This window comes from Lynx canadensis, chromosome A1 (genome assembly GCF_007474595.2).
Source record: "Lynx canadensis isolate LIC74 chromosome A1, mLynCan4.pri.v2, whole genome shotgun sequence".
Taxonomy (NCBI): domain Eukaryota; kingdom Metazoa; phylum Chordata; class Mammalia; order Carnivora; family Felidae; genus Lynx; species Lynx canadensis.
The window spans coordinates 97,654,922-97,681,037 of NC_044303.2; the positions used below are offsets into that span (position 1 = coordinate 97,654,922).

At 35.9% G+C, this 26,116-nt stretch overlaps 1 protein-coding gene across 3 annotated transcripts in view; it reads left to right on the plus strand.

The window, feature by feature from the left end:
- Positions 1–26,116, plus strand: part of DMXL1 (Dmx like 1) — a 135,139-nt gene that overhangs the window by 63,671 nt on the left and 45,352 nt on the right. For 2 of the 3 annotated variants that reach the window (XM_030317036.1, XM_030317043.1), the window contains exons 20-29: positions 1,318–1,487; positions 2,046–2,143; positions 2,942–3,107; positions 4,049–4,310; positions 6,110–7,203; positions 7,662–7,853; positions 10,902–10,978; positions 14,943–15,070; positions 15,587–15,835; positions 23,421–23,599. In XM_030317036.1, coding sequence (XP_030172896.1) covers positions 1,318–1,487; positions 2,046–2,143; positions 2,942–3,107; positions 4,049–4,310; positions 6,110–7,203; positions 7,662–7,853; positions 10,902–10,978; positions 14,943–15,070; positions 15,587–15,835; positions 23,421–23,599 — 2,615 coding nt within the window. Of the gene's footprint in view, positions 1–1,317; positions 1,488–2,045; positions 2,144–2,941; positions 3,108–4,048; positions 4,311–6,109; positions 7,204–7,661; positions 7,854–10,901; positions 10,979–14,942; positions 15,071–15,586; positions 15,836–16,185; positions 16,300–23,420; positions 23,600–26,116 lie in introns of all 3 variants that reach the window. The other variant, XM_032592714.1, reaches the window with a different exon arrangement.

Consider the following 26,116-nt stretch of genomic DNA (forward strand, 5'->3'; position numbering starts at 1 on the left):
GTGCAGCTGGGTTCCAGCATTATTGGAGCTACAGGGTTAAACAGTGTTATTGGGACAGAGGTTAGCCTCTTCTTATTGATGTCTGTCTGTCTCTTGCTTTCTCTTTTCCTTTCTTTCTGTCTTTCTGCTCCCTCCTTCCCTTCATTTTGTATTTAGCTTTGGAAAAGTACTAAAATTCTAAGTCTAATCGTTTAATTATTTGTGAAATATTATTGAACTTAGTTGAGAGATAATAGACATCTAAAAACAGTTCAGAATAGCAGTCCATTTAGCACCTGCATAGGTGTTTTTCTTTTTTTTTAATTTCTATATTTCTTTCCAAGGAAAGAAAGTATAGTGGGCATTTCAGATTCCTTGGCATTTGCTATCAGATTAAAATTCTGAGTCCATATATGTTCAAAGCCACATCTTATAATTAAGCATGTACTTCACCCAGAAATACCAAAGAAAATGAACTCTGTGAAGAGACCAAATGGAAGCTGAACAGTAAGCCCCAAATGTAGGGGCCAGTAGGTTAAGAGAATTGCTGATGTAAATGATACTGTGTACATAAAAAAGTGTCTGACTAATGTGGTGATAAGGGGTAATAATAGTTATTATTCTAAATGCCTTAACTCTGATATTTTAAATGCTTTAAGATTCTATTCTAAATGCTTAAACTCTGGTATTTTAATGCTCACAACAATGTAATAAGGTAGTGCTGTGATTATTCACATTTTATAAATGAGGCAGTTGAACAATCAGGAGTCGAAGTAATTTGTCCACAGTTACATAGTTAGGGATGGATCTGGGTTTATTGTATCATCTGAGTCCAGAGTCTACCCTGTTAAGTTCTTTTCAGGGAGGTGTCCTATCTACTTGATGCTGTTTTAATTCCGTGGTATTGAATCCACAAAACAAACATTGACCAAAGGAAAGTGAGAATCAGCTGTGAATAACAGTCATTCCAGCATAGAACAGTACGTTAAGTGTTTCTCATTTTCTAAGGAAAGATCATGGGTAATAGCTAGAGAGCAAAAATAATCAGAAAAGTAGCATTTTCCATAAAACATTTTTTCTTACCTTTTTTTAAAAATAGGTGTTTTAATCATAGAAAATATGTGCTTATTATAAAAAATAGTGAAGTGATAGAGTTGTTAGGAGAAACAATGAAAGAAAAAACCTATTTCCTCCAACCCTAAACTCTTAATTGTGCTTCTGTGAGTCCCATAAAGAGTTGAGACTTCCTTATGACAGATATGGCACACGCATTTCTGATCATCATTATATAAACATGCTTATATTTCCCATGAACATTATTTTTTGACATTTATTCAGGCCTGTCTACTAGTCATTTTGCCTGGGCTTTTCACTCGGTAGCAGAGGAGGAACTGCTGAGCATGCTGCCGGCCATGCAGAAAGATGATCCCACCTGGTCGGAACTGAGAGCCATGGGCGTGGGGTGGTGGGTCCGGAACACCCGCACCTTACGCAAGTGCATAGAAAAGGTAAGTTGTATTTTATTGTGGTAGAAAAATGAAGTAATTAATGTATTTTAGGTGTTGCTTTAAAGAACATTCCTTACTCCCTTTCTTGTTTCTATTTTTTAAGTGAATCAGTAAAATGCCTTGAAATAGCCATGATATTTCAAAATATCTCATTAATACAGGATTTTAATGTTTATATTCTAATTCTTCCATTGTAGTTGATACATTTACTTAGTATGTGTCTGATTTTTACAAAATGATGTGTATACATCTTGGAAAAGTAAAATAGTACTGAGGAGCTTGTACTGAAGAGCATCGTCCATGTGTTCCCACCTCTCTGTGTCTTTGGAGGCCACCACCCTGAATTACTTTTGAAATTATAAAAAATGCACGCGTTCAAGTGTAAAATATGTGTATATGTGTGCGTATGTATACATAAACATCCATGCATTCGTGCACATATTTTCTTAATTCATTGGTCATTGAAATAATGTGTGTCAGTGTGGTATGTGAGAGAAGTTATTTTGTTTGTTTAAAAATTGTTTCCGTGAAATTTTGACCAACATTTTCTAATTATAGGTAGCTAAAGCAGCCTTTTATAGAAAGAATGATCCTTTAGATGCTGCCATTTTTTACCTTGCAATGAGAAAGAAAGCTGTGATTTGGGGCTTATATAGGTAGGTAAGAAAACTGCTTCAAAATGGAAAACTTTTCGTAAGGAACAAGTGTATGAAATAAAGTCAAGATTTGTTGTTCTTGTTAATTGTGATTCATGTACATTCTTAGTTATTTTTGTGTTTAGGGAGAGATTCATAGGAAAGAAGCCCAAGTGTTTTCCAGAATAGAAAAATCTTGATGACATCACTTTAGGTTTTAGGTTTATCAGTCCAGGAAGCCATTTTCTTATTTATTGTAAGAACTTCTCATGGCACTTCTTTGGAACAAAGAACTAAACCAAAGACTTGTCTCTGTAGTGGGGAAGAAGATGAATTGGTGGAATCTGGAACAGGCATCTACCCTCTGCCCTATTACAGATTCATGGACCAGGCTATCCCTCCAAACTACCCTCCTCCTGTGGGCCCCGACCCCACTCTTGAGCAAGGATCACTTGGAATTTTCTCTTTTACTTATTCTCAGCAAGACTTGATAAACGTGATTACTAAAAATAGTTCACCATTTATTTCACACTCTGTTCCAGGTGAATCTATATGAATACAACTTTGAGGGGAAGATCATGGGCACCAGTCAGTTTTCTCAGAGACTAGATCTTTTAGGATTGTTTTGAATCAGGATAAATAAATTCCTTAGGTTTTGATCACCAGTAATCCTCCAGTGGGCAGGCAGATGTATAGTAATCCATACATGGGCAAGTGTTTCCTTTGAGTCTTAACTTGTAAATGGCTGACTTTATAAAATTGGTTCTGACTGTGGAAACATTGTGCTTCAGAATTTTCATACATTTTTTTTCTTTATAGATCCCAAAAAGACACCAAGATGACACAGTTTTTTGGACACAATTTTGAGGATGAGAGATGGCGTAAAGCAGCTTTAAAGAATGCCTTTTCTTTGTTAGGCAAACAAAGATTTGAACATTCTGCAGCATTTTTTCTTTTAGCTGGTTGCGTCAGAGATGCAATTGAGGTAATGATGAAACTTTTTTAATAAAAGCATTGTTGGGGCGCCTGGATGGCTCAGTTGGTTGGGTGTCTGACTTTGGCTTGGGTCATGATTTCGCAGTTTGTGTGTTGGGACGTGATTTCGCACGTCGGGCTCTATGCTGACAGCTCAGAGCCTGGAGCCTGCTTCAGATTCTGTGTCTCCCTCTCTCTCTGCCCCTCCCCTGCTTGCGCTCTGTCTCTCTCTCTCTCTCCCAAAAGTAAATAAACATGAAAAGAAGCATTGTCAGCCTTTTAAGCTTTTTATGTAGGCTTAAATTTTTATTTTTTAATTTAAGAATAGCAGAAATTGCATAAGGCTAATAAATACATAGTAATATTTAATAGTGACTTTTAAAAATCCTATCATCTAGGGGTGCCTGGGTGGCTCAGTTGGTTAAGTGTCTGACTTCGGCTCAGGTCACGATCTCACAGTTCAAGCCCCACCTCAGGCTCTGTGCTGACAGCTCAGAGCCTGGAGCCTGTTTCCAGTTCTGTGTCTCCCTTCTTTCTCTGCCCCTCCCCTGCTCACACTCTGTCTCCCTCTCTCTCAAGAATAAATATTTTTAAAAATTTCAGATACTGGGGCGCCTGGGTGGCGCAGTCGGTTAAGCGTCCGACTTCAGCCAGGTCACGATCTCGCCATCTGTGAGTTCGAGCCCCGCGTCAGGCTCTGGGCTGATGGCTCAGAGCCTGGAGCCTGTTTCCGATTCTGTGTCTCCTTCTCTCTCTGCCCCTCCCCCGTTCATGCTCTGTCTCTCTCTGTCCCAAAAATAAATAAACGTTGAAAAAAAAAAAAAATTAAAAAAAAAAATTTCAGATACTAACAGTGCCTTTTTTTCATCTAGTTATTAGTGAGTCAGTTGAGTTTATCTTAAAATGAAAGATGCTTCTGCTTATTGATAACCAGTATTTCTCTTTTTGAAGGTATGTCTTGAGAAACTGAATGACATTCAGTTGGCTCTTGTAATAGCAAGACTCTATGAGTCTGAATTTGATACATCTGCAACATATAAATCTATTTTACGTAAAAAAGTTTTGGGAATTGATTCTCCTGTCAGTGAACTCAATTCATTGAACATAAGTATGCATTATGATCCTTTTCTTCGGAGTATGGCATATTGGATTTTGGAAGATTATAGTGGTGCTCTGGAAACATTAATAAAGCAACCAGTCAGAGAGGATGATGGTAAGCTACATTTCTAAGATGTTAATAATACAGATAATAATATAGTTGTTTTAGTATTTGCTGGGTGCAGAACACACTGTTGGGTGCTAAGGGTAATACAAAGCAAGTTGAAAACATGGTCTAAGACTTTTAAGATTTAGTTGGGGACACAGAGTTATGTATATTCGGTTTTTTTTTTAGGAAAATCCTTTTTTTCAGAAAAATCCTTTGAAAACCAAGAACTTTGGATTTTCTGTTTTTATAAAATCAGTGTATTCGACATAAATATTATCAATATTTGAATATAAATTTTGAGGAAAGTAGTGATAGAAAATCCATTTTTCTCAGGTGCAAGTTTGTGTGTTTGTTAATTAGTTTTATAATTTTTATAATAAAAATACATTCTTTAAAGAAAGTTGACAAGTGATAGGATTAGTTTTTTATGAGATGAGTGAGGTAGAGAATTTTTTATAATTTACCTTTTTTTAAGATCTCCTTTTGTTTTAGAAATCCCTTTTGCTTAAGCTTTTCTAGAGGTTAGTATAAAATGGAATCTTTGTATGAAATCATATAAAAATGATGGGATATGCTTTTCAAATATTTTTCTATAGGTAGAATTGAATTATTTGTAATAGCTGGTATCCTTGGTGTCAGTCATATCACTTGAAGTACTAATTGGAAAAGATTTTAGTTGATAGGTTTTTACATAGCATCATTTAATGAGGAATATCATGAGTCTTACTGTGAGAGAATTGTGAGAAAGCCATGTTCAGTTGTTGAAATGTCCTGGCCATCTGAGCTGAAGATTTCCAAACTGACTTGTCTGTAATTAAGGGGGAAAAGAAAAGGCCTTTGCCGGTCACTTTTTTATACCTACACATATTCATGTCAAAAGTGTATTTTGATTTGGGATTAATACATGATCACATACTTTTAGAGTCAAATTCTCTATTCTAGAAGAAAATTTTAAAAGGTAAGAGTGGCTTGGACTGGAATAATAGGAGCGGAGGCTCAGAAAAATGGTGGGATTTGGAATATAATTTTCAGGTAAACTAGGTAGGATTGGATGTGAAGGGAGTAAGAGTCAAGGATAACTCCTGGATTTTTAGCTTGAGGTAAATGGTATGAGGAAAACCAGGAGCAAGTTTGGGGGAGTGTTGTTTTAGACAGAGAAGCCCTCTCTGATAAGCTGACCTTTGAACAGAGACCTGAGTGAGTTATCTAGTAGCTATCTGGATAAAGAGTGGTTTAGGCTAAGAGCACACTAGATAAAGAGACCTTGAGGAAAGAGTGTGTGCATGTAAATGGAAATGTAATGTAGGCCTTTGGATATAGCAGTCTAGATGTACAGGATGAAGTTGGGCTTGAAATAGATGTGCAAGTTACCATTGTCTAGATGGTATTTGAAGCCTTGGCACTGTATGAGTTCACTCAGCGAGTGTAGACAGAAAAGAAGCCAAGCACTGAACTCTAGGATACTCTTAACATCCTCAAGTAGAGAAGATGAGGAAGATTTAGCACAGCAGAGTGGGAAGGGATGTTGAGGGAAGTAGGAGAATACGAACTATGGGTGTGTAAGTGGATGTTCAAATAATCTTAAATTATTACCTGAAGAGGCGGAAATCAGTATAACCTCCGTTCTCCTTTTATGTTAAAACACTTTCATGACAAACGTGTTCTTGTCTGTTCAATGCCATGTGTGAGTGTGATCTCTTAGTAAAATTCTGTCAAAAGACCAGGTGGGTAAAGGTGCCATAGAGAAAAAGACTGCAGTACAACTCTTGAATTTTTCTTAGCTGATAAACTTAATTTACTTTCAGATCAAGTCATGATGTCAGCCTGTAATCCTGCAGTTTTTAATTTCTACAATTATCTAAGAACGCATCCTCTGTTGCTGAGACGTCATTTTGGATCATCTGATGTATTGTCTACACACATGAGTTTAACGGGAAAAAGTGGACTGGCAGGAACAATCAATTTAAGTGAAAGAAGATTATTTTTTACTACTGCCAGTGCTCATTTAAAAGCTGGCTGTCCTATGTTAGCTTTGGAAGTATTATCAAAGATGCCAAAAGTCATCAAGAAAACAAAACCTTTTTGTAGAACATCGAGTTTTCTGGATACTAGTAAAGACTATTCTCCTTCTTCTCCAGTGAACTTGGATGCAAGGGAAGATAAGTCTTCTGCTGTTGATTGGTCACAGTCAGTGATGAATGGTTTTGGATCTTCGTCAGAGGGTTCCTCAGAGAAGCAGTCAAACTCCACTCTTTCTTTTGACTGGAGCCAACCAAGCGTTGTATTTCAGGATGACTCTTTAGAATTAAAATGGGACAGTGATAACGATGAAGAAAATGACGATCTCCCTATCTCAATGAAAGAACTGAAACCTTTACAGAGAAAAACGGTGAAAAAAGTAGATGAAACAAGTTCTAATTATACAGACACTCTCAGCACACTAGATGAAAATGATATTTTGAGTCCATCAGAAGACATAATTGCAGTTCAGTTAAAATTTAGAGCATGTTTAAAGATTCTCACCGTAGAACTTCGTACTTTATCTACTGGCTATGAAATAGATGGTGGAAAATTGCGTTACCAACTCTACCACTGGCTTGAAAGAGAGGTAATAGCTCTTCAGAGGACCTGTGACTATTGTTCAGATGGAGAAGAATTACAGTCTGCCCTGGACGAAAACGGAGATGGATTTGGATTAAATGAAGATTCTGAAGATTTGCTTCAGCAAACAAAAGTGAAACAACTGAGAGAAAATTTTCAGGAAAAAAGACAGTGGCTTTTGAAATATCAGTCACTCTTGAGGATGTTTCTGAGTTACTGCATACTTCATGGGTCCCACGGAGGGGGTCTTGCATCTGTGAGAATGGAGTTGATTTTGCTTTTACAAGAATCTCAGCAGGTATGTAAGTTACACAGTGGCCAGTTGAAATAGTACACACATGAGAAATGGTTTTTGATACTGCTCTTTTGGTTTTTAAGTACTAAAGCTGTTGATTTTCTTCATTATGGTTGCTTTAAGGAATACCGTTTTGTGTTAGGAGTTTGTAGCGTAGTGTGTATATAATGGTTTCAGGATCATTCTCCGTCAAGCCCTGTGATCTGCTGCATTCATACTCTGCATTCTTACGTGAGTGCCTTGTGAGGTGATGAACTTCTCCTTAGGATAAAAGGGTATTGTCCCCTCATTTTCCTCTATAATTGGTGGAATGTTGACCTCCTCAGATCCTAATTCTGTAATCTGTTATGCTTTTAATTTTGAATTATTTTGAAGTTTTTCCAAGAGACTTCTGAAATAGTAAAGTAGTGAATTACCACTTTAAATAGTTGATTAACCTTTTTTTTCCCATTGTTTTTAAGGAAACATCAGAACCCATATTTCCTAGCCCTCTGTCAGAGCAAACCTCGGTACCCCTCCTCTTTGCTTGTACTGCCAGTGCCAAAACAGTAGTTGCCAATCCATTACTGCACCTTAGTAACCTCACACATGATATTCTTCATGCCATAATAAACTTTGATTCACCACCCCATCCTGACATCCAGAGCAATAAGGTAAGTATGCTTGGTTCATTCTTTTAACTTACCTGTATATTATGATAAAACCGAAAGCTAAGTGTTAAGAAACACTTATTAGAAGCAATTTTAAACATCAGACTATACATAGGGATTGTCACATTACTAAGTTTATATTTTTTGATCAAAGAGAACTTAGGGTTGTAGGCCAGGCTGACCTCACTTGTATTCTCATACCCAATAGGGTACTTCAATTTTAAATTTAGTTATTTAGTGTTATTTAGCCACTTTATTAAGATAAGAGTAATAGGTGTGTATACAGATACATGAGTAATTGTTTTAGCATTACAATTAGGGGAGAAGCTGATTGATTTTTAGAAATAGGAACTAAGTATTATGGTATAAAATTAAAGTTTTCCTTTATTAATATTAAAACATGTATTTTAAGGATATGTGATTCTTAAATTGACTCCAAACTTACTGAATCAGTACACATGGTTATCTAGTCAAGCACATCATCTTTTCATCATCACCACTGTACTTTATGTACATTAATATCACATTCCATGTTTCATCTTTACTCTCCAAGCATACTGAAATCCTTTAAAGTATGACCAAGTTTGGACTCCTTTTCTCTTTTTCTCTTAATAGTCTGTCGTCTGGTTCTCGCCCACCTCTCAGGCTGCAATATCCTACCAGTTCAATATTCTGCTTGCCTGAATATTGCCTACAGCCTTACCCTCTTTGATAACCTTAACCCTTGTAATTTAATTTTGCCGCTTTTCCTGTCCTCCTCTAGTATAAATGCCCACATGGTATATGATACAGTAAGGAATTTAATTTTGTTGAGATTTTGCTCATTTTAGCTAAACTGTATCACATACTTAATTTTAATAATGAGCGTACACTTGGTATATCAGTTAGCTTTTGCTGCTTAAGAGCCACCCTGAAACATTAGTAACTTCAAATGGCCATCATTTATTTTGCTCATGATTCATTGGGTTGGCTCCTCAGTTCTAATTTGGGCCAGCTGGACTGACTGATGTCTGGATATTTTCATTTGTCTTCCATCAGCTGGTACGTTGGCTGGATTCCGGATTAGGATGGCCTTATTTGCATTTTGGGTGGTTGGCACACTATTTCCAGGGATGACAGGAGAATCTGGATCATACGGGTCTCATCCACTATGAACCAAGCCTAATGTATTGGTCTAGGTTCTCTAGAAAAACAGAACAAATAGGACTTGTGTATGTATATGTACAGAGCAGTTGCCTTACATAACTATGGGAGCTGAGAGGTCCTAAGATTGGCTGTCATCAAGGTGGAGGAGACCCAGGACCTATTGTGAAGTTCAAGTCTGGGTCCAGAGACCTGACAACCAGAAAAGCCAGTAGTAGTATAAGGTACAGTGTGAGAGCCAGTAGGCGTGAGACCCAAGAGGAGCAAGTGTTTAAAGGCAGGACAACACCAGTATTCCAGCTCAGTACAGCCAGTCAGAAGTTCCCTTATATTCAGCTTTATTCTGTTTAGGTCTTCACCTGATTGGGTGAGGCCCGCCCACATTAGGGAGGGCAGTCTGCTTTACTGAGTCTGCCACTTCTACCTGTGTTAATTTCATCCCACATCACGCTTACAGACATAACCCAGAATGTCTCCCCAAATGTCTGGGCACCCCATGGTCCAGTTAAGTTGATGCATAAAATTAACCATCCCACCTAGATTATTTTACATAGTGGTTGCAGGGTTTAAAGAGCAGCAATAGGAGAATTTGCAAGGCCTTTTGAGGACTAGGTTCAGAACTCATATAATGCTTTGCCTTCTTGGTCAAAGCAAGTCACAAGGCCAGCCCAGGTTCAGTAAGTAGAGAAATAGACTCCACTTTTTGATTGGAGAAACTTAAAAATGTTTTGATCATTTTTGCAATTTCCCATATGTGGGTTTTGTTGTCTTCTTTTAATATGATGATATCCTTGATTTTTGGTTTTAATCTGTGACTCTCCCATTTTTATCTGCATCCAAGACTGTCCTACTTCATAATTAGATCAAGAACCTGGTCTCTTTTTCTAAATTTAAATCCAAGTTAGTTGATGTATAGTGTAATAATGGTTTCATGAGTCGAATTTAGTGACTGATCACTTACATACAATACCCCACTGCTCATCACAAATGCCCTCCTTAACGTCCATCACGCATCTAGTGCATCCCCACTCTCCTCCATTCCAGCAACCCTCCATTTGAAGAAATTAGTCTTTTAATAGTCTAATCTAGTTTGCTTTCTGACCTGGATTATGCTTGTCAGATCTACTTCTTTTACTGCTTGTCATGCCATGTTTAGAGCCTTCTCTTCCTCAGTACAAATGTTTGCCCTTCAGTTGCTGTCTTTCATACCTTCTTCTTTCCCTAAATAATTTCCCTCTCTTTAGGTTCCTTGCTTTCTCTAGTAGCTAGAATATGTGGTAGCATATTCTTCAGTGACCTATCCATAGGTTAACTGTTATTTACCAGACTGAGCTTCTACATATTTTGTTTGAAGAAGGTTGAGTCTTGAAGGGCTTTCTTTTTCTTTTTTTATTTATTTTTTTTATGTTTGTTTATTTTTCAGAGAGAGAGAGCATGAGTAGGGGAGGGGTAGAGAGAGAGGGAGACACAGAATCTGAAGCAGGCTCCAGGCTCTGGGCTGCCAGCACACAGCACGACATGGGGCTTTGAACTCTTGAACTGAGAGATCATGACCTGAGCCAAAGTTGGATGCTTAACCAACTGAGCCACCCTGGTGCCCCAAAGGGTTTTCTTTTAATACATGGCTGATGCACTACTGAATAGCTAATGTCTTTTCCCATTTGCTCTTAAAATAGAAATTAGGTAGCCTGTGTGTGTTTTATGTTATCTGCCCACAGCCTTAGTGTTTTTAATTTGTCTGTAGTGAGACCTGTATAGGCATAAATGAATGTTAAGGAAAAAAAGGAAGTAGTTCATAAGGACAGAATAGTTTTTTCCACTTTTTTATAATGCTTATTATAGTTGGTCTTGAAACAAGTTTGATTTTTTAAAAGTTATACTTAAAGTAATTTTGTGGTTTTTTTCCAGGTATATGTAATGCATACTTTAGCAGCCTCACTTTCTGCTTGTATTTATCAGTGCCTTTGTGGTAGTCATAACTACAGGTAAATATCTTTGTGAAATTGAGGAATGCTTATAGTAACTGATGACATTTCAGAATTTACATGCTCTAGATTTAGAAAAACTGTTTATGACAGTGTTTTAAATAGCACAGAAAGCATTTGAACTGAAGAGTACTTTTTTCCCCAGCTTTGAAATTTTGGTGTATGCCTTTCTGGTAAATGAATGCCAAGTAGACCCTTGTCAGTATAACTCATTTAACTAACTTAGGAGTCATAGTATGCACTGAGATAAGTTCTCCTTTCTTAAGATCATTCTAGTTAAAGACATACATGTGAGCTGATAAGTGATATATATAGCATGACATTGTACTTGAGGCATGAGTATAATGGTATAGTTACATTGTCATTATATGCAATTATATATAACTACATACTGTTACGTGTAATGTATGATATCATACAATTATAGTATATATGATGTAAGATAGTAAAAGGCTCAGGGAGCCCAAAGGAGGGAGTAAGTGACTTGGAATTGAGAAAAATTTCACAGAAGAATGATGTTGGGGCACTTGGGTGGCTTAGTTGGTTAAGCAACCAACTCTTGATTTCGGCTCAGGTCTCATGATTCATGGGATCGAGCCCCGTGTCAGGCTCTGTGCTGACATCATGGAACCTGCTTGGGATTCTCTCTCTCTGTCTCTCTGCCCCTCCCCACTCACACACTCTCTCTCAAATAAACTTCAAAAAAGAGTGATGTTGGCACAAAAACAGACACTCAGATCAATGGAACACAATAGAGAACCCAGAAGTGGACCCACAAATGTATGGCCAACTAATCTTTGACAAAGCAGGAAAGAATATCCAATGGAATAAAGACAGTCTCTTTAGCAAGCGGTGCTGGGAAAACTGGACAACGACATGCAGAAGAATGAACCTGGACCACTTTCTTACACCATACACAAAAACAAACTCAAAATGGGTGAAAGACCTAAACGTAAGACAGGAAGCCATCAAAATCCTCGAGGAGAAAGCAGGCAAAAACCTCTTTGACCTTGGCCGCAGCAACTTCTTACTCAACACGTCTCCGGTGGCAAGGGAAACAAAAGCAAACATGAACTCTTGGGACCTCATCCAAATAAAAAAACTTCTGTACAGTGAAGGCAACAATCAGAAAAACTAAAAGGCAATGATGGAATAGGAGAGGATATTTGCAAACAACATATCAGATAAAGGGTTAGTATCCAAAATCTGTAAAGAACTTGTCAAACTCAAAACCCAAAAAACAAATAACCCAGTGAAGAAATGGGCAAAAGACATGAACAGACACTTGTACAAAGAAGACTTCCAGGTGGCCAACTGACACATGAAAAAATGCTCCACATCACTCATCATCAGGGAAATACAGATCAAAACCACAATGAGATACCACCTGACACCTGTCAGGATGGCTAACATTAACAACTCAGGCAACAACAGATGTTGACAAGGATGCCGAGAGAGAGAATCTTTTCTGCACTGCTGGTGGGAATTTAAACTGGTGCAGCCAGTCTGGAAAACAGTATGGAAGTTTCTCAGAAAATTAAAACTAGAACTACCCTACGACCCAGCAATTGCACTACTAGGTATTTATCCAAGGCAACAGGTATGCTGTTTCGAAGGAACACATGCACCGCAATGGTTATAGCAGCACTATCCACAATAGCCAAAGTAGGGAAAGAGCCCACATATCCATCGATGGATGAATGGATAAAGAAGATGTGGTATATATATATACAATAGAGTATTACTCAGTGATCAAAAAGAATGAAATCTTGCCATTTCCAACTATGTGAATGGCACTAGAGGGTATTATGTCAAACGATATTAGAGAAAGACAAATAAGACTTCACTCATATGAGGACTTTAAGATACAAAACACATGAACATAAGGGAAAGGAAGCAAAAATAATATAAAAACAGGGAGGGGACAAAACATAAGATGCTTAAATATGGAGAACAAACAGAGGGTTATTGGAGGGGTTGTGGAAGGGGGGATGGGCTAAGTGGGTAAGGGGCATTAAGGAATCTACTCCTGAAATCATTGTTGCACCATATGCTAACTAACTTGGATGTAAATTTAAAAAGAAATTAAATAAAAATGAAAAATAAAAATAAAATGAAAAAAATGTGGTGTTTATGATTTTTCTCTTTATAGCCTAAGTTTCACTCTAATTTAGCTAGACTTTTAAAACATACTGTTTGACACTTAGGTATCTTTCCTTAGTGCTTTGAAATTCTCTTTCTTTTTTTTCTTTTGATTTTTATTTAAATTCCAGTTAGTTAACAAACAGTGTAATATTAGTTTCAGGTGTACAATATAGTGATTCAGCACTTCTGTACATCATCTGGTGTTCATCCTGCCAAGTGCACTCCTTAATCCCCATTACCTATTACCTATTACCATCCCCTCCCCCACTCTAGTAAGCATCACTTCCTTCCCTGTGGTTACAAGTTTGTTTCTTGGTTTGCATCTTCTTTTTCTCCTATGATCCTTTGTTTTGTTTCATTTCTTTAAATATTTTGTCTTTTCTTTGTTCCTTATTAGACAGGTATTGGAACATAGAGGTTTCTTTTATTTTTGTTTTAGCTTTCATTTTATTCATTTTTCCTTCATTTCAGGAGAAATCCTAGCTTCGTTTTCCAGACACTAACTCATTCTTCAGCAATGTCCTTTTATTTAGCCTATCTGAGTTTGTGTTTTAGAAATTCTGTTTTTCATTTTAAGATCTCCTTGTTGATTTTAATAGCCACTTTTGTTTTTATAACTTACAGTCTTTATTTCTTAATTGTTTTAACCTTTCTGAGTATAAAGCACATTCTGTAATGTTCTGGTATATCTGCTTCCTTAGGTGCAGGTCATTCACAGAGTTTGTTGTTTCTTACATGATGTTACTCTTCCTTTGTGTTGATTTTTGATTGTTTTATGTGCTTGAATTCTCTCATGAGAGTCTAAACTTACTACTCTGCTTATGTATTCCCAAGATAGCTTCAACTTGATATCTTTGGCCTTCGTCCTCCAAGAGTTCATTTTCTTGTCATTGAGTGTGGCTTTATTTTCATTAGTATATGTTTAACTTTTTTTTTTAATGTTGATTTTTGAGAGAGGGAGAGACAGAGCATGAGTGGGGGAGGGGCAGAGAGAGAGGGAGACAGAATCTGAAGCAGGCTCCAGGCTCTGAGCTGTCAGCACAGAGCCCAATGTGGGGCTCAAACTCAAAAACCTTGAGATTATGACCTGAGCCAAAGTCGGATGCTTAACCAACTGAGCCACCCAGGCGCCCCTCTGTTTACTTAGTTTTAAGCTTAAAGTGCCATTTACTTGGAGAAACTTATCCTGACTTCCCAAATTGTGTGCCATGTTACTCTGTTTTGCTTTTATAGCCCTGTATGCGTAGATTTTGTCTTTAAAAGCAATATAATAAAATGATTTGTGTCTGATACCTCCACCAGACTGTAAATTTCATGGAGACAGAAACCACATTTTTAATTATATCCCTGGTACCTGGTGCATATACCTGATGTAACCTATCCTGATGTAGGGCTGACTAGCCATTAAATATCACACTGAACCTACACTGACTTTCTTTTCAACTAGATAATCTTGTTTTGAAATTTGATTGAATAGTTGGTAGTTTGTGGTCAATAGGAATTTAGTTTTCTCAATTGTATGTATTCTGTGTCTTTCACTAAATACTTAAAACATCACATGTGTTTTAATTTAGAAAATTTGCACGTTTACACTCAAAGGATACTTGGTTTTAACATAACACTAGACTATAGATAACAGTACTTTAGATCAGTAATAACAGTATAACTAATAAATTTATATTTAAGATACCCTAGAAGTTAGATCTAAAATATGGAAATAATACATATGAAATTCATTTTAGATCATTGTATGTTATGTTTACTGTTTTATTATATTGTTATTGTAAATTATTCTTATTTAAATGTTTTCTTCCCGTAGTTCATTTCAAACAAATCAGTTTACTGGAATGATGTATCAGACAGTATTACTTCCCCATCGACATTCTTTGAAAACAGGAAGCTTAGACGAAGCAGTAACTCCTAATACAGCACCAGCACAATGGCCAGGTACAAATAATTTGTATATATGTATTTTTATATGTAAATAAAATATATATATAAATATACATATATTAGTTTTTTCTCAGCCTTATTGAATTAGATGAGGAAAAAGTACATTTGGCATAGTTTTGCTGTATGTTAATAACTGTTAACATAACAGTTAACATTGTTAGAATTGATACCACTTGAGTATTTCCCATTCGTTATAAGTTATGTAGTTACTTAACATTGGTATTTTCTTAGCCATTTTACTAAGATAACTCAAATGTTTTGTTATCACTTTTTATACTTTTGTTATAATAGGAGATCATTTGTCATGGCAATTAAATTTTGTCTTTCAGATTTATAGATCTTCGTCATTTCTCTAAGTTGAACAGATATCTCAGTGTTTGTGCGTTAACTGTAATAACCTCTACTAGTCTGTGAATTAAAAACTTTTAATTCTGATGTAATAAAGTTTTTTATAGTTGATTTTTTTTTTAATTTATTGTCATTAGTAGCTATGTTTGTTGTTTGTCCTAGGCATAACTTCCCTGATTCGACTTTTGAATTCTTCTGGCGAGGAAGCCCAGTCAGGGCTTACAGTTTTACTCTGTGAGATTCTCACAGCAGTGTATCTTAGTCTCTTCATCCATGGCCTGGCGACACATTCTAGTAATGAACTATTTCGGATTGTGGCCCATCCTCTAAATGAAAAAATGTGGTCTGCTGTGTTTGGTGGAGGTGCGCATGTTCCCAGCAAAGAACAGACACACTCAAAACCTTTACCTGGTTAGTTTTTCATCAGTTTCATTTATTTATTTATTTTTAAGACTGGAACTTTATTTATTCATCTGAATGATAACTTTGTCAAGCGTAATGACGTATTAACTTATTCACACAAAATTCTTATTACAGACCATTTTCTTAAAACATGAACAAATAGTTTTATGGTGAAAACGCAGTATGAAGTTTCTGGTGCAGTTTCCAAACTTTACGATACTCATGCACCAGTGATTAGAACTGTCTAATGTAATTTTCTTAAATCTTTTACTATTGAAATTATCATTTGTTTTGAAATATACTGTAACTGTGGTCTTTGTTCTATCCCAAATACAGATTCTCTCTTCTTTCTTTGGCAGGAAGGCACTTTGCTATGCCTAGCCCCCACCAGGTAGTGGTATTCTCCATGGAATGTGTGGGCTTTACCAAAGCTCTTTCAGCCATCAGTTCTCATAGCCCTCCCAGTCTTGCAGGCAAGATACTAGCTTTAGAAATAGGCTTTTACAGTTCAGCTTGCTTTGTGTTTTTTTGAAGGGGTTGGGGTACCTTGGGCCCATTTTATTTTGTTTTGCACTTAACAGTAGAAAATTAAGAAATTTCCTTTATTTAATCAAGCCATATTTTTGATTTAAAACAATGATTAGCCTTTTAGAAACCACAATCTGCTCTTAAATTGTTTTGATGTTATCTATTCCTTACACTCTTAACATAATTTTAAATGTGTAGAAATAAATGTCAGTGCTAATCATGGTAAATCAGACTATGGCTTGAAATGACTGGAAAACATTTCAAATTGGCTGCTTTATGTTTTGCATACTATGATTCTGGCCATTAGGGGATTTGGATTTCTAAGTGTTCATAATACCAGGAAAAGTAAATATTTTAAACAACTGTATTCCTATTTCTAAACTTTCTAATAGTAAAACTCTATATATTGCATCTTGACCTGAAAAGAATCTTCATAATGCTTTCTACCTTTCTGTTAAGTTTTCTTTTTGTAATTTATTAGCCTGTGTGTGTTAATCTTAGTTTTCAAATTTTAACAAATATTTTAATTCTTATCACCTGTTTTCTAATTGTTAAAGAGTAATTTCTCATGCTTTATTTTTTATATGGACAAAAAAAAAGAAAAAGACTTAACTTCTCATGAAACTTGGCTGGGAATATATATACTTCAGATATCTGAATTCAGTTAAAGAAAAACCTTCAAAGTCTAAGAGGGGGGTATAAGATAGAGCTCTACTGAGATAAGCATTAAGCAAAAATGGTTCACTAATTCAGAACTAATTTAATGTGTTCTAAGAGAAAATTACTTAAAACTTTGATCTTATTAATGTGAAATGTTAAAAAGGAATAAATTCTAGCTATGGAATGTCCAAATACCTGTAAAAAATTAAAAATATTCTTACCAGTCACTATGTCTCAATTCCGACCAGTTCTTCTGAGCACAGATGTGTAAAGAACCTTACTCAAAGTCTAATAAGTTCATTGTTTAACCAGGTTTAGTTTTTCGTGTATACAAATACCATTACTTAAATTATCTTAGAGGTACCATCATAAACTGTATTTCACCAGTCACTGAAGTAAGTAAGTAAGTAAATAAGTAAGTAAGGTGACCAAAAATTATCTGCATCTGTATATTTAATCCCCTGGATTAGGACTTGGTAGCCAAATAACACAATACTTAAAATATGTAGTTCACTTAGTAGTAGGGCTGGATATAGCCTTATCCAGATTATGTGATGCTCATCTGTCTTTGAGAACCTAGAAACTCTTCTAAACCAATCATTGATGTAGCTTAGTACTAGAAGAGGTATTTAAAAGTCACCATTTGTTTTCCTTCTTCTGGTCTAAATTCTAACTTTAATTTTCTTTGCACTAATGGTGTCATGAACTAAATTCTATTTCTCTGTACAAGTCTTTTATATACTTAATGTACTAATTCTTTTAGCGACAAAGTTTAAAACTATGACTAAGTTTTGTAATGTGAGAACATGGTAGATGATTTCTATTAGAGTTTAGCTTGGCAGGTCAGAATTCTTAACAAAAATGTTATGTAATAAATCAGTAATTTATTTTTTAATCAAATTTAATTTTGCAAATTCCACATCATATGTTAAAGATTCATTTTTTTGTAATTAAAACTAGTGTAGATGTATGTTCATGGAGTTTGGAATTTTTTTGTTATGGTTAATTTTTAAAGTAGACAATCAGGTAAGCAATAGCAAATTTCAAAAAATGATTTTTTTATGCTAACAGTTAGAAATCCATACTTTTGCTTTTTATTGCATATTATAAAGCAAAACTATTTTATTTGAAGAATTTTTATTGTATTTTGTAGTAATATTTGCAGTTGTGAGAACTGTGAATTTTTGCCTTGATAAAATTTTAGTAATGATTTTTTATGTCTCCAAATTGAGGCATGAAATAAAAAATGAGTATTTTATTTGTAAGCCTGTTTTTTTTTTAACTATGAGACTGCTAATGATGTTTTAGACATTTTAAAGTGTGTTTTTGCCTTTTGATTATTTATGTTAAATACAGATCAGAAAATCCAGATGTTTTACTTTTTCCCCCTCCAACTTGTATCAAAATAAAAGTTTTGTATTCAGTATTTAGTGATTGATTATACATGTCATTGCTATCCTTCCTTTAGCAAAATATACAAAATAGCAGCATTTCTTGACCAGAAAAGGTAAGACTTGAGCATTTTAAAATAGAAAACAGCTATTTAAAATATAGGTGAATATGCCAAATCCTTATAATTGACTGTTTAAAAGTAGTACCGTGGGACAGTTACCTCTAGATTTTTTATTATATAACCCTAGTGACAAAACATGCTTAACTAAGTCCTGCTTGGTTGTGCTTAACAACAATGTGTGTACTTACTTATTTAAAATACATGTACTCTTTTGGGGCGCCTGGGTGGCTCAGTCGGTTGAGTGTCCGACTTCGGCTCAGGTCATGATCTCACAGTTAATGGGTTCGAGCCCCGCATCAGGCTCTGTGCTGACCGCTTGCTCAGAGCCTGGAGCCTGCTTCAGATTCTGTGTCTCCTACTCTCTCTGCCCCTCCCCCATTCACGCTTTGTCTCACTCTGTTTCTCAAAAAAAAATAAAAGTAAAAAAAATTTTTTTAAATAAAATACATGTACTCTTTTTGATCCAGATATTAAACAAATTTTGTTTTCTTCTTCCCCTTACCACTTAGCTCCTGTGTCTGCTCCCCTTTTCACCCCTCCTTTTTTTTTCTTTCCCCTAATGCTTCTGCTTTCCCTCAGCCTCCTTCTCACTCTTCTTCTCCACTCTCCCTCTACTCCTTTCTTCTTTTGCTTCTCTTCTTACCCTGTTTCTCTTCTCTTCCTTTTTTCCCACCTCTACTCATTTAAAAAAACTCAATGTAAGTAGTGGATTTACTTACTACTTACTTAGATTTTATTTCCATATTCCATTGAATCACTTTGAACACCAACCACCTTGGCGACTACTCGCCCTGTGATTTGGAGATAGATCACTACTTTCTACTAAGGTAGTTGTTTCTTTTTTTTTTTTTAATGTTTATTTATTTTTAAGAGAGAGACAGAGACAGAGTGTGAGCAGGGGAGGGGCAGAAAGAGAGGTAGACACAGAATCCGAAGCAGGCTCCAGGCTCTGAGCTGTCAGCACAGACCCCAACACAGGGCTCGAACTCACGAACCATGAGATCATGACCTGAGCCAAAGTAGGATGCATAACCAACTGAGCCACCCAGGTGCCCCATTCATTGTTTTCTTTTTATAGATGCTTATGAAGCAGGTGCAAGGTAATGATCTGAGGAAGACCTTGAGAGTCAGTCTTTCTAAAATATGGAAAATACCACCTGTCAGATATTTTTTTAGCATTAATTTTTTTTCTTTGAGGATTAAGAATTACCTTAAATTTACTACTCTTTTAATCTCCTGTTTTGGTCTTTTTCTTTTAAGAATCTTTGAAGTTTACCTGTAAAATCAAGTTTTACATATAATTTTCAGAATATTTGACTTGTGTTGGCATATGTTTGTACTTCTCAAACTTTTTGCCTAAAGTGGATGCTAAAGGAGAGTGAATACATATCTCTTAGGAGATCTCTTCCACTGAATTATCTTGCCAAAAGTAACAAATAGATTTGAAATCTATTTTATCTTGAACGTACATGACTTTTATCTTCTACATATCTTTGTTTCTTTCCACTGAAATGTTTTAAGTCATTATTTAAGTTACTTACCTTCATCCTCCCACCCCTTAAACTTTGGAGCTAAATTTGAAGGTCCAGGACCTTCAAGCCTCCTGAAGCTTCGTTGCACTCTCTGGCACACTCATGGATAGTCTCATGGATAAGGTTGCCTTAGATTGAGGAGCAAGGAATGAGATCGTTCCTGCTGGTTACTTTGAGGTCAGGTTTTAAAAGAAATAACATTTAAGTCTAGGTTTAGAATATTAATTCTGTGTCTGATAAACAAACAAAAAAAGTTAATCTTATTAGCTGCCTTCTGTTTTGATTTTAATCAAAGCAATATATGTGCATGGTAGCAAATCTAGTAGTCCAGAAGAATTTGTGAAAAAAAGCAACGTTGTCTTTCTTACTTCTCTGTACCTCCTAGGTCCATTCTTCAACTGTAACTTCTTTAGCCATTTCTCCAGTTCTGTTGTGAATTCTTTTGGGAGTCATTTCCATATTCCAAGAAAACCCCTGCAGAGTGAGGATAGGGGTTCTTAAGAGGGAAGGAAAATATATTTGCATGCTCAATCCGCTATCTTGACTTTAAAAGTATTTTTTTCTTTCAAGATTTTATTTAAATTCAAATTAGTTAACATACAGTGTAATATTAGCTTCAGGGGTAGAATTTAGTGATTCATCGCTTGAATATAATACCCAGTACCCATCACAACAAGTGCCCTTTTCATTGCCCATCACCCATTTATCCCATCCCCCCCGCCCACCTCCCCTCCAGCAACACTTAGCTGTTCCCTATAGTTATTAGGCTCTTAGGGTTTGCCTCCCTGTTTTTATCTTATATTATTTTTCCTTCCTTTCCTCTATGTTCATCTTTTTGTTTCCTAAATTCCTCTTATGAGTGAAATCATATGGTATTTATCTTTTTCTGACTGAACTAAGCATTTGCTTAGCATAATACACTGTAGCTCCATCCATGATACTGCAAATAGCAAGATTTCATTCTTTTTGATGGCAGAGTAATATTCCGGGGTGTGTGTGTGTGTGTGTGTGTGTGTGTGTGTGTGTGTGTGTCAGTGTGTCATGCGTGCACGCGCACACACATGTACACACCATATTATCGTTATCCATTCATCAGTTGATGAACATTTAGGCTCTTTCCATACTTTGGCTATTGTGAATAGTGCTGTTCTGAACATTGGGGTTCATGTGCTCCTTTGAATCACCATTGTTATACTTTTAAAACGTACTGTCTGTGAATCCAAAACAGCTAAGAAATATATTTTAAAAATTTATGTTAGTGCATAGTAGTTTTTCCTTACCCACTTTCTAGCCTCTTTGTATTTCTTATAATTCATAAACTCCATATCCAACTTCGTTTTCAATTCTCTCTAATACTGTTTTTTGTTGTTGTTTTTTTCTTCTGTTACTGGTAAAGTATCCATTTACTCTCTCAGTAATAGAATAGTAGAGTCAGTTTTTATCCAAGGAGTGGCAGAGATCCTTGATATTTATTAGCATTTTCAAAAGTAAGCAGCCGAGCACTCAGCCACTATAGGTAGTCTCTCTTGGTACTTCACGACTACTCTAACCCCGTGTGATTAAGCATAAAGTTGCCTTAGGTCTTGCTGTAATTGAAGGGAAAGGAAGGAGCATCTACACTAAGAACCAGCTACGTGTTATTTCTTGTTTGCTGGAGGCACTGCTCAGGTCCTTTTGTATTTATAGCATTTGAAATAACATAACATTCAGTACTGTGAATTTGTTTGCCATTTTTTTTTCTGTCCTTGTTCATCAAAAATATTTTAAGAAGTAGTTTTATACTTCTGGCATTGAGTCTGTAACTTTAAACATTTACCCCCAGTGTGCCCAGTGTGTGGTGACTTTCTCATTTTCATGTCAGTATCTGGGCTCCCCAGGCAGTACTTCCAAAGTTTTTTCTTTCTAAAAATCTTCTTAGGTTTTGCTTTAAAAACTCTGATTTTTTTAATCCTGTGGCCATCTTGGCAAAAATGTGTTCATTTAGCATTGTTTGTAAGTTTTATTTTTCTAGAGATCCTTTACGCTTCTATGTTTATATGCCTTCTGATCTAAAAACAAAATTAAAAGCCAAATACTAATGTTAAAGTCAAATGATAAATTTATTTTAAACCACAGCATTAATTTTTTGGAAGGTAAAGAATACTTTTATATTCTAAATTTTTTACTTGATCAGAATTTGGTACAACCACTGTTGAAGCTTTAGAATATATATAAATGTATGCAACAGATATATTAGAAGAATGATCATTGAATATCAATTGCTTATAAAAACAAAAAAATGACACATTTTAATCTGATGGTTCGTTTTAAAATCATTTGAAAGGTTATGTAATAATCATAGCACTTTTTAGCAATCTTTTGGAATTTTATTCATTTTAGTTTCCTTTTCTCTGAAATAATGAAATTAGTCTGTTAAACTCAGCTTGGCTGTAGCTTGATGTGATGCATGAGCATGCTGTTTATGCAAGCTGAGTAGCTTCCAACAATAAAACAAAATTGTATTACAGAACAAATATTTGCATTCCTTTGGGAGGTAAGTAAATTCTCACTGAAACCACTGAAGGAGGATATTGGGGTGTGCCTGATTGTGGAGTTGTTTGCCTGTTGATTAGGCCTGTGCTTCTCTCTGGGAGATCCTTGGTTCTCTACTGGTGATTTGCATCTCGTGACTGACTTAGTATTTGTCAAAGATTTGTGTAACTTGTTTTTCTTTACTAAGGCCCTTAATACTCTAAAGCAAAATACTAAAAGAATACTGTTAAATGTTTAGAAGTTAAAACAACAAAGATTGCATTTTCTCCCTCGTATTTGTTATTGCACTGACCAGAAAATTCCATATGTAACCCATTTCCAGAAGTCTGAGTCAACTTAATTAAGTTCTTACATATTTGAATTTTTTTAATATTTTCAGTGAAAACATATAGTTTTGTATGGAGATAAAAGGCCAAGGGATTACTAAAGAACCTCCTAAGTGAATTTTTGATTTCAATTAACATTGACATCCCATGATATTCTTGGTCTTCCATGGTATTCTTAAACACAAAGTAGAGGGATATAGATAATTTTCTTTCATGATCTTAGTTCCATTGTAGACTCATTTATAAGTGGATATTATATCCTATTACCCACATATGCAATAGAAAAGTTAACATTCAGAGAATGAGAGATAAGTTGAGATAAAAGCAAAGATTGCTGTTGATGGTGATTTTTGTCTCACTTCTATTTTATTACCTTACTATTATAATAATTCACTTTTGTGTGTGTGCTTATTTGTAACCTTAAATCTTATATAAAGATAGATGAAGTTAGTACACTGGAAATAGTGCTTACTTGAATAATACTTTATTTTTCTTTTTATTAGTTTCTTCACTTGTGGAAGAAGGAGAGAAACAGAACAAACGTTTTAGGCCATCAAAAATGTCTTGCAGAGAATCTGCCCCACCAACCTCTTCCTCATCACCAGTCAGCCAGGACTTACTGACAGTCAAAGAGAAGTTCATCCCGCCGGAGCTCAGTATCTGGGACTATTTCATAGCCAAGGTAATAAAAGTGCCACCCAGAACAATACTTATGCAGTGAAATGGAAATGAAAATGTTTAAAATAATTGTAATTGCTGCTGCTTCCAAGTATTTTCCCACTCTGATTTAGAAAATTTTCATTTTATCAGGCTGCATAACCAAAAAAAAACACAAAAAAAACAAAAAAACCCTCAAAAACATTTGGCCATTTCCAATCAGTTAAGGCAGTTCTTTGATAAGTTATGATTTCTTTATTTTAGACAAAATAGTTCTAGATGGAAAGATAAATTGGTCAGCACCTTAATGCTAATGTACTTGATTGTAATTAAGAAATCAAGATTGCTAAGAAGCCACAGGGCCATTCCTGCTGTCGTTCCTTTTCTGTCCTACAGACAGTCCTGCACTGTTCTCATATACACATTATAGTTACTTGGTCCTTCATAAGTAACATGAGTCCCTCAACAACATGGCTTAAAGTTTCCACAATATATTAACTGTGAATAACTGCATAAAGTACAAACCTCCCTGCTGGCTTCTCAGTCCACAGTTCAGTATGGAAATAACAGATGTACCTCATGTTCAGTGACCAATCACAACAGTTCTTTCAAAGTCTATTGGTGATTAGTACCTGTTAGTTCATATGCAAACAGAAAAGTGTGTTGCTGTCTTGGCTCCCATGATGAACTCAAGTGACATTTTCTAAAGTTGCATAATCACAAGAGGGAACTGGCTTACAAAGATGGAAGTGCAACACAACAATGAAAGGTGGTAGCACTATAAGTGAAATTCAAATCAAATATATATGAAGTTGTGGAAAAAATAGCTAATTGTGGGATCTCTGACATTACTGTCATTCGAGAGACTCTAGTGCAACCAGAAGACTTAGGGAAGGCTGACTTGTCAACACGAATGAGGAAAGTGTGACAAAAAGATGACCATATTCTAGAGATAGTGAAATTGGCAAAAACAAAACAAACAAAAAAAAAACAATCTTCATGTTAGAGTAACTCCGGGTAATATTTCACAACGTTGAAGGTGCAAAGAAGAAAATGTTGGAAGCTGATACAAACTTGGAAACAAATATGATGACGATTTGCCAATGATTAGAAAAGATGTTTGCTTTGTATCCTAAATTACAGAGTTAGAATGCAGGGACTATTCAGAGTACTCTTGATAAATTTTTTATAAAGACATAAAACACTTAATTCTCAATATTTCTAATATTTTAATTACAGTGTTCTAAATAAATATTTTTACTATTTTTTCATTTCCTTATACATTTATTGCCTACCATAAGTGTTCTTAATGTTTTGAAAAATATTTTTTATAGTCATAGAATATTTGTAATTTTTCCTTTGTTTAATAAAATCGCCTTGGAGCACCTGGGTGGCTCAGTCAGTTAGGCATCTGACTTTGGCTCAGGTCATGATCTCAACGTTGTGGGTTGGAGCCCCTCATCAGGCTCTGTGCTGATAGCTCAGAGCCTGGAGTCTGCTTTGGATTTTGTGTCTCCCTCACTCTCTGCCCCTCCCCCGCTAGTGCTCGCACTCTCTCTCTCTCTCTCAAAAATAAACAATAAAAAAAATGAAGAAACGTCAAAAAAAAGAAAAAAATTTAAAGATTGCCTCACAGTGACTTCAGCTTGCATGGTTGTTTTCACATTCCTGTGCTACCATGCACATGCAGAAAAGGCCTGAATGTATCTTCTCCTTTTCCTATGATCAGCCCGATCCCTAACATTCTCAACTTCCAGATGTTCTTAATATTTTGTTGTATTAATTGACACTGAACTATTTTCTGGTGACACCAGTCCCTCAGGCACGTTAAGCGTTAGCTTTTATTTTTCGTTTATTGTACAATGCGTGGGCTAAAGACAGGTGTTCGTATCTCCTTGTTCCTCATTGCCTTTTACAGAGTCATTCATTCATTCATTCAGCAAATGTTTATTGTTGCTATGGGAATATATATATGTCATCTTCATTTCTGAAGCACAGTTTGAGTTGATAAAGGATTCTTGATCAGCACGGCCTTCTTTAGCTCTCTGTGTTCCTGGACCTTGTTAAATTTCTGGCTGCTCTGCCCTTGTCCCACTTTATATCATAGCCTCAGGCTAATTGAGATGTTAGCCTTTCCTAGCTATTTGGTAATGAGATCTCTGTCATTTTTGACTGTGCCATTGAGGTGGGATTTTTATTAAAGTGTCAGCCCTTCTGGCCATGCAGCAGAGTTCTCAATCCTCACGGATGCCCTGCTGGCTCTAGTGGACCCCTGTCACACAGAGTGGCAGGGGTGGAGTCGCAGAGACCCTGGCCAAAATGCCAGGTGCTTCTCTGTGTGTTGTATATATTGATCAATTTCCAGTTTCTTTTAAAGGACCTTTTTACAACATTGTTCAGTTTTCCTGTTGCTTTCTGGTGAGAGGACTTACGAAGCTCCTCACTCAGCTCTTTCAGAAGTTCTGCCGTCCATGCTATTTCTTCACCAGGCTGCCCTAGACCAAAGTAACTTCAGACTTCCCACATCTCCTCCTCCGTCCTC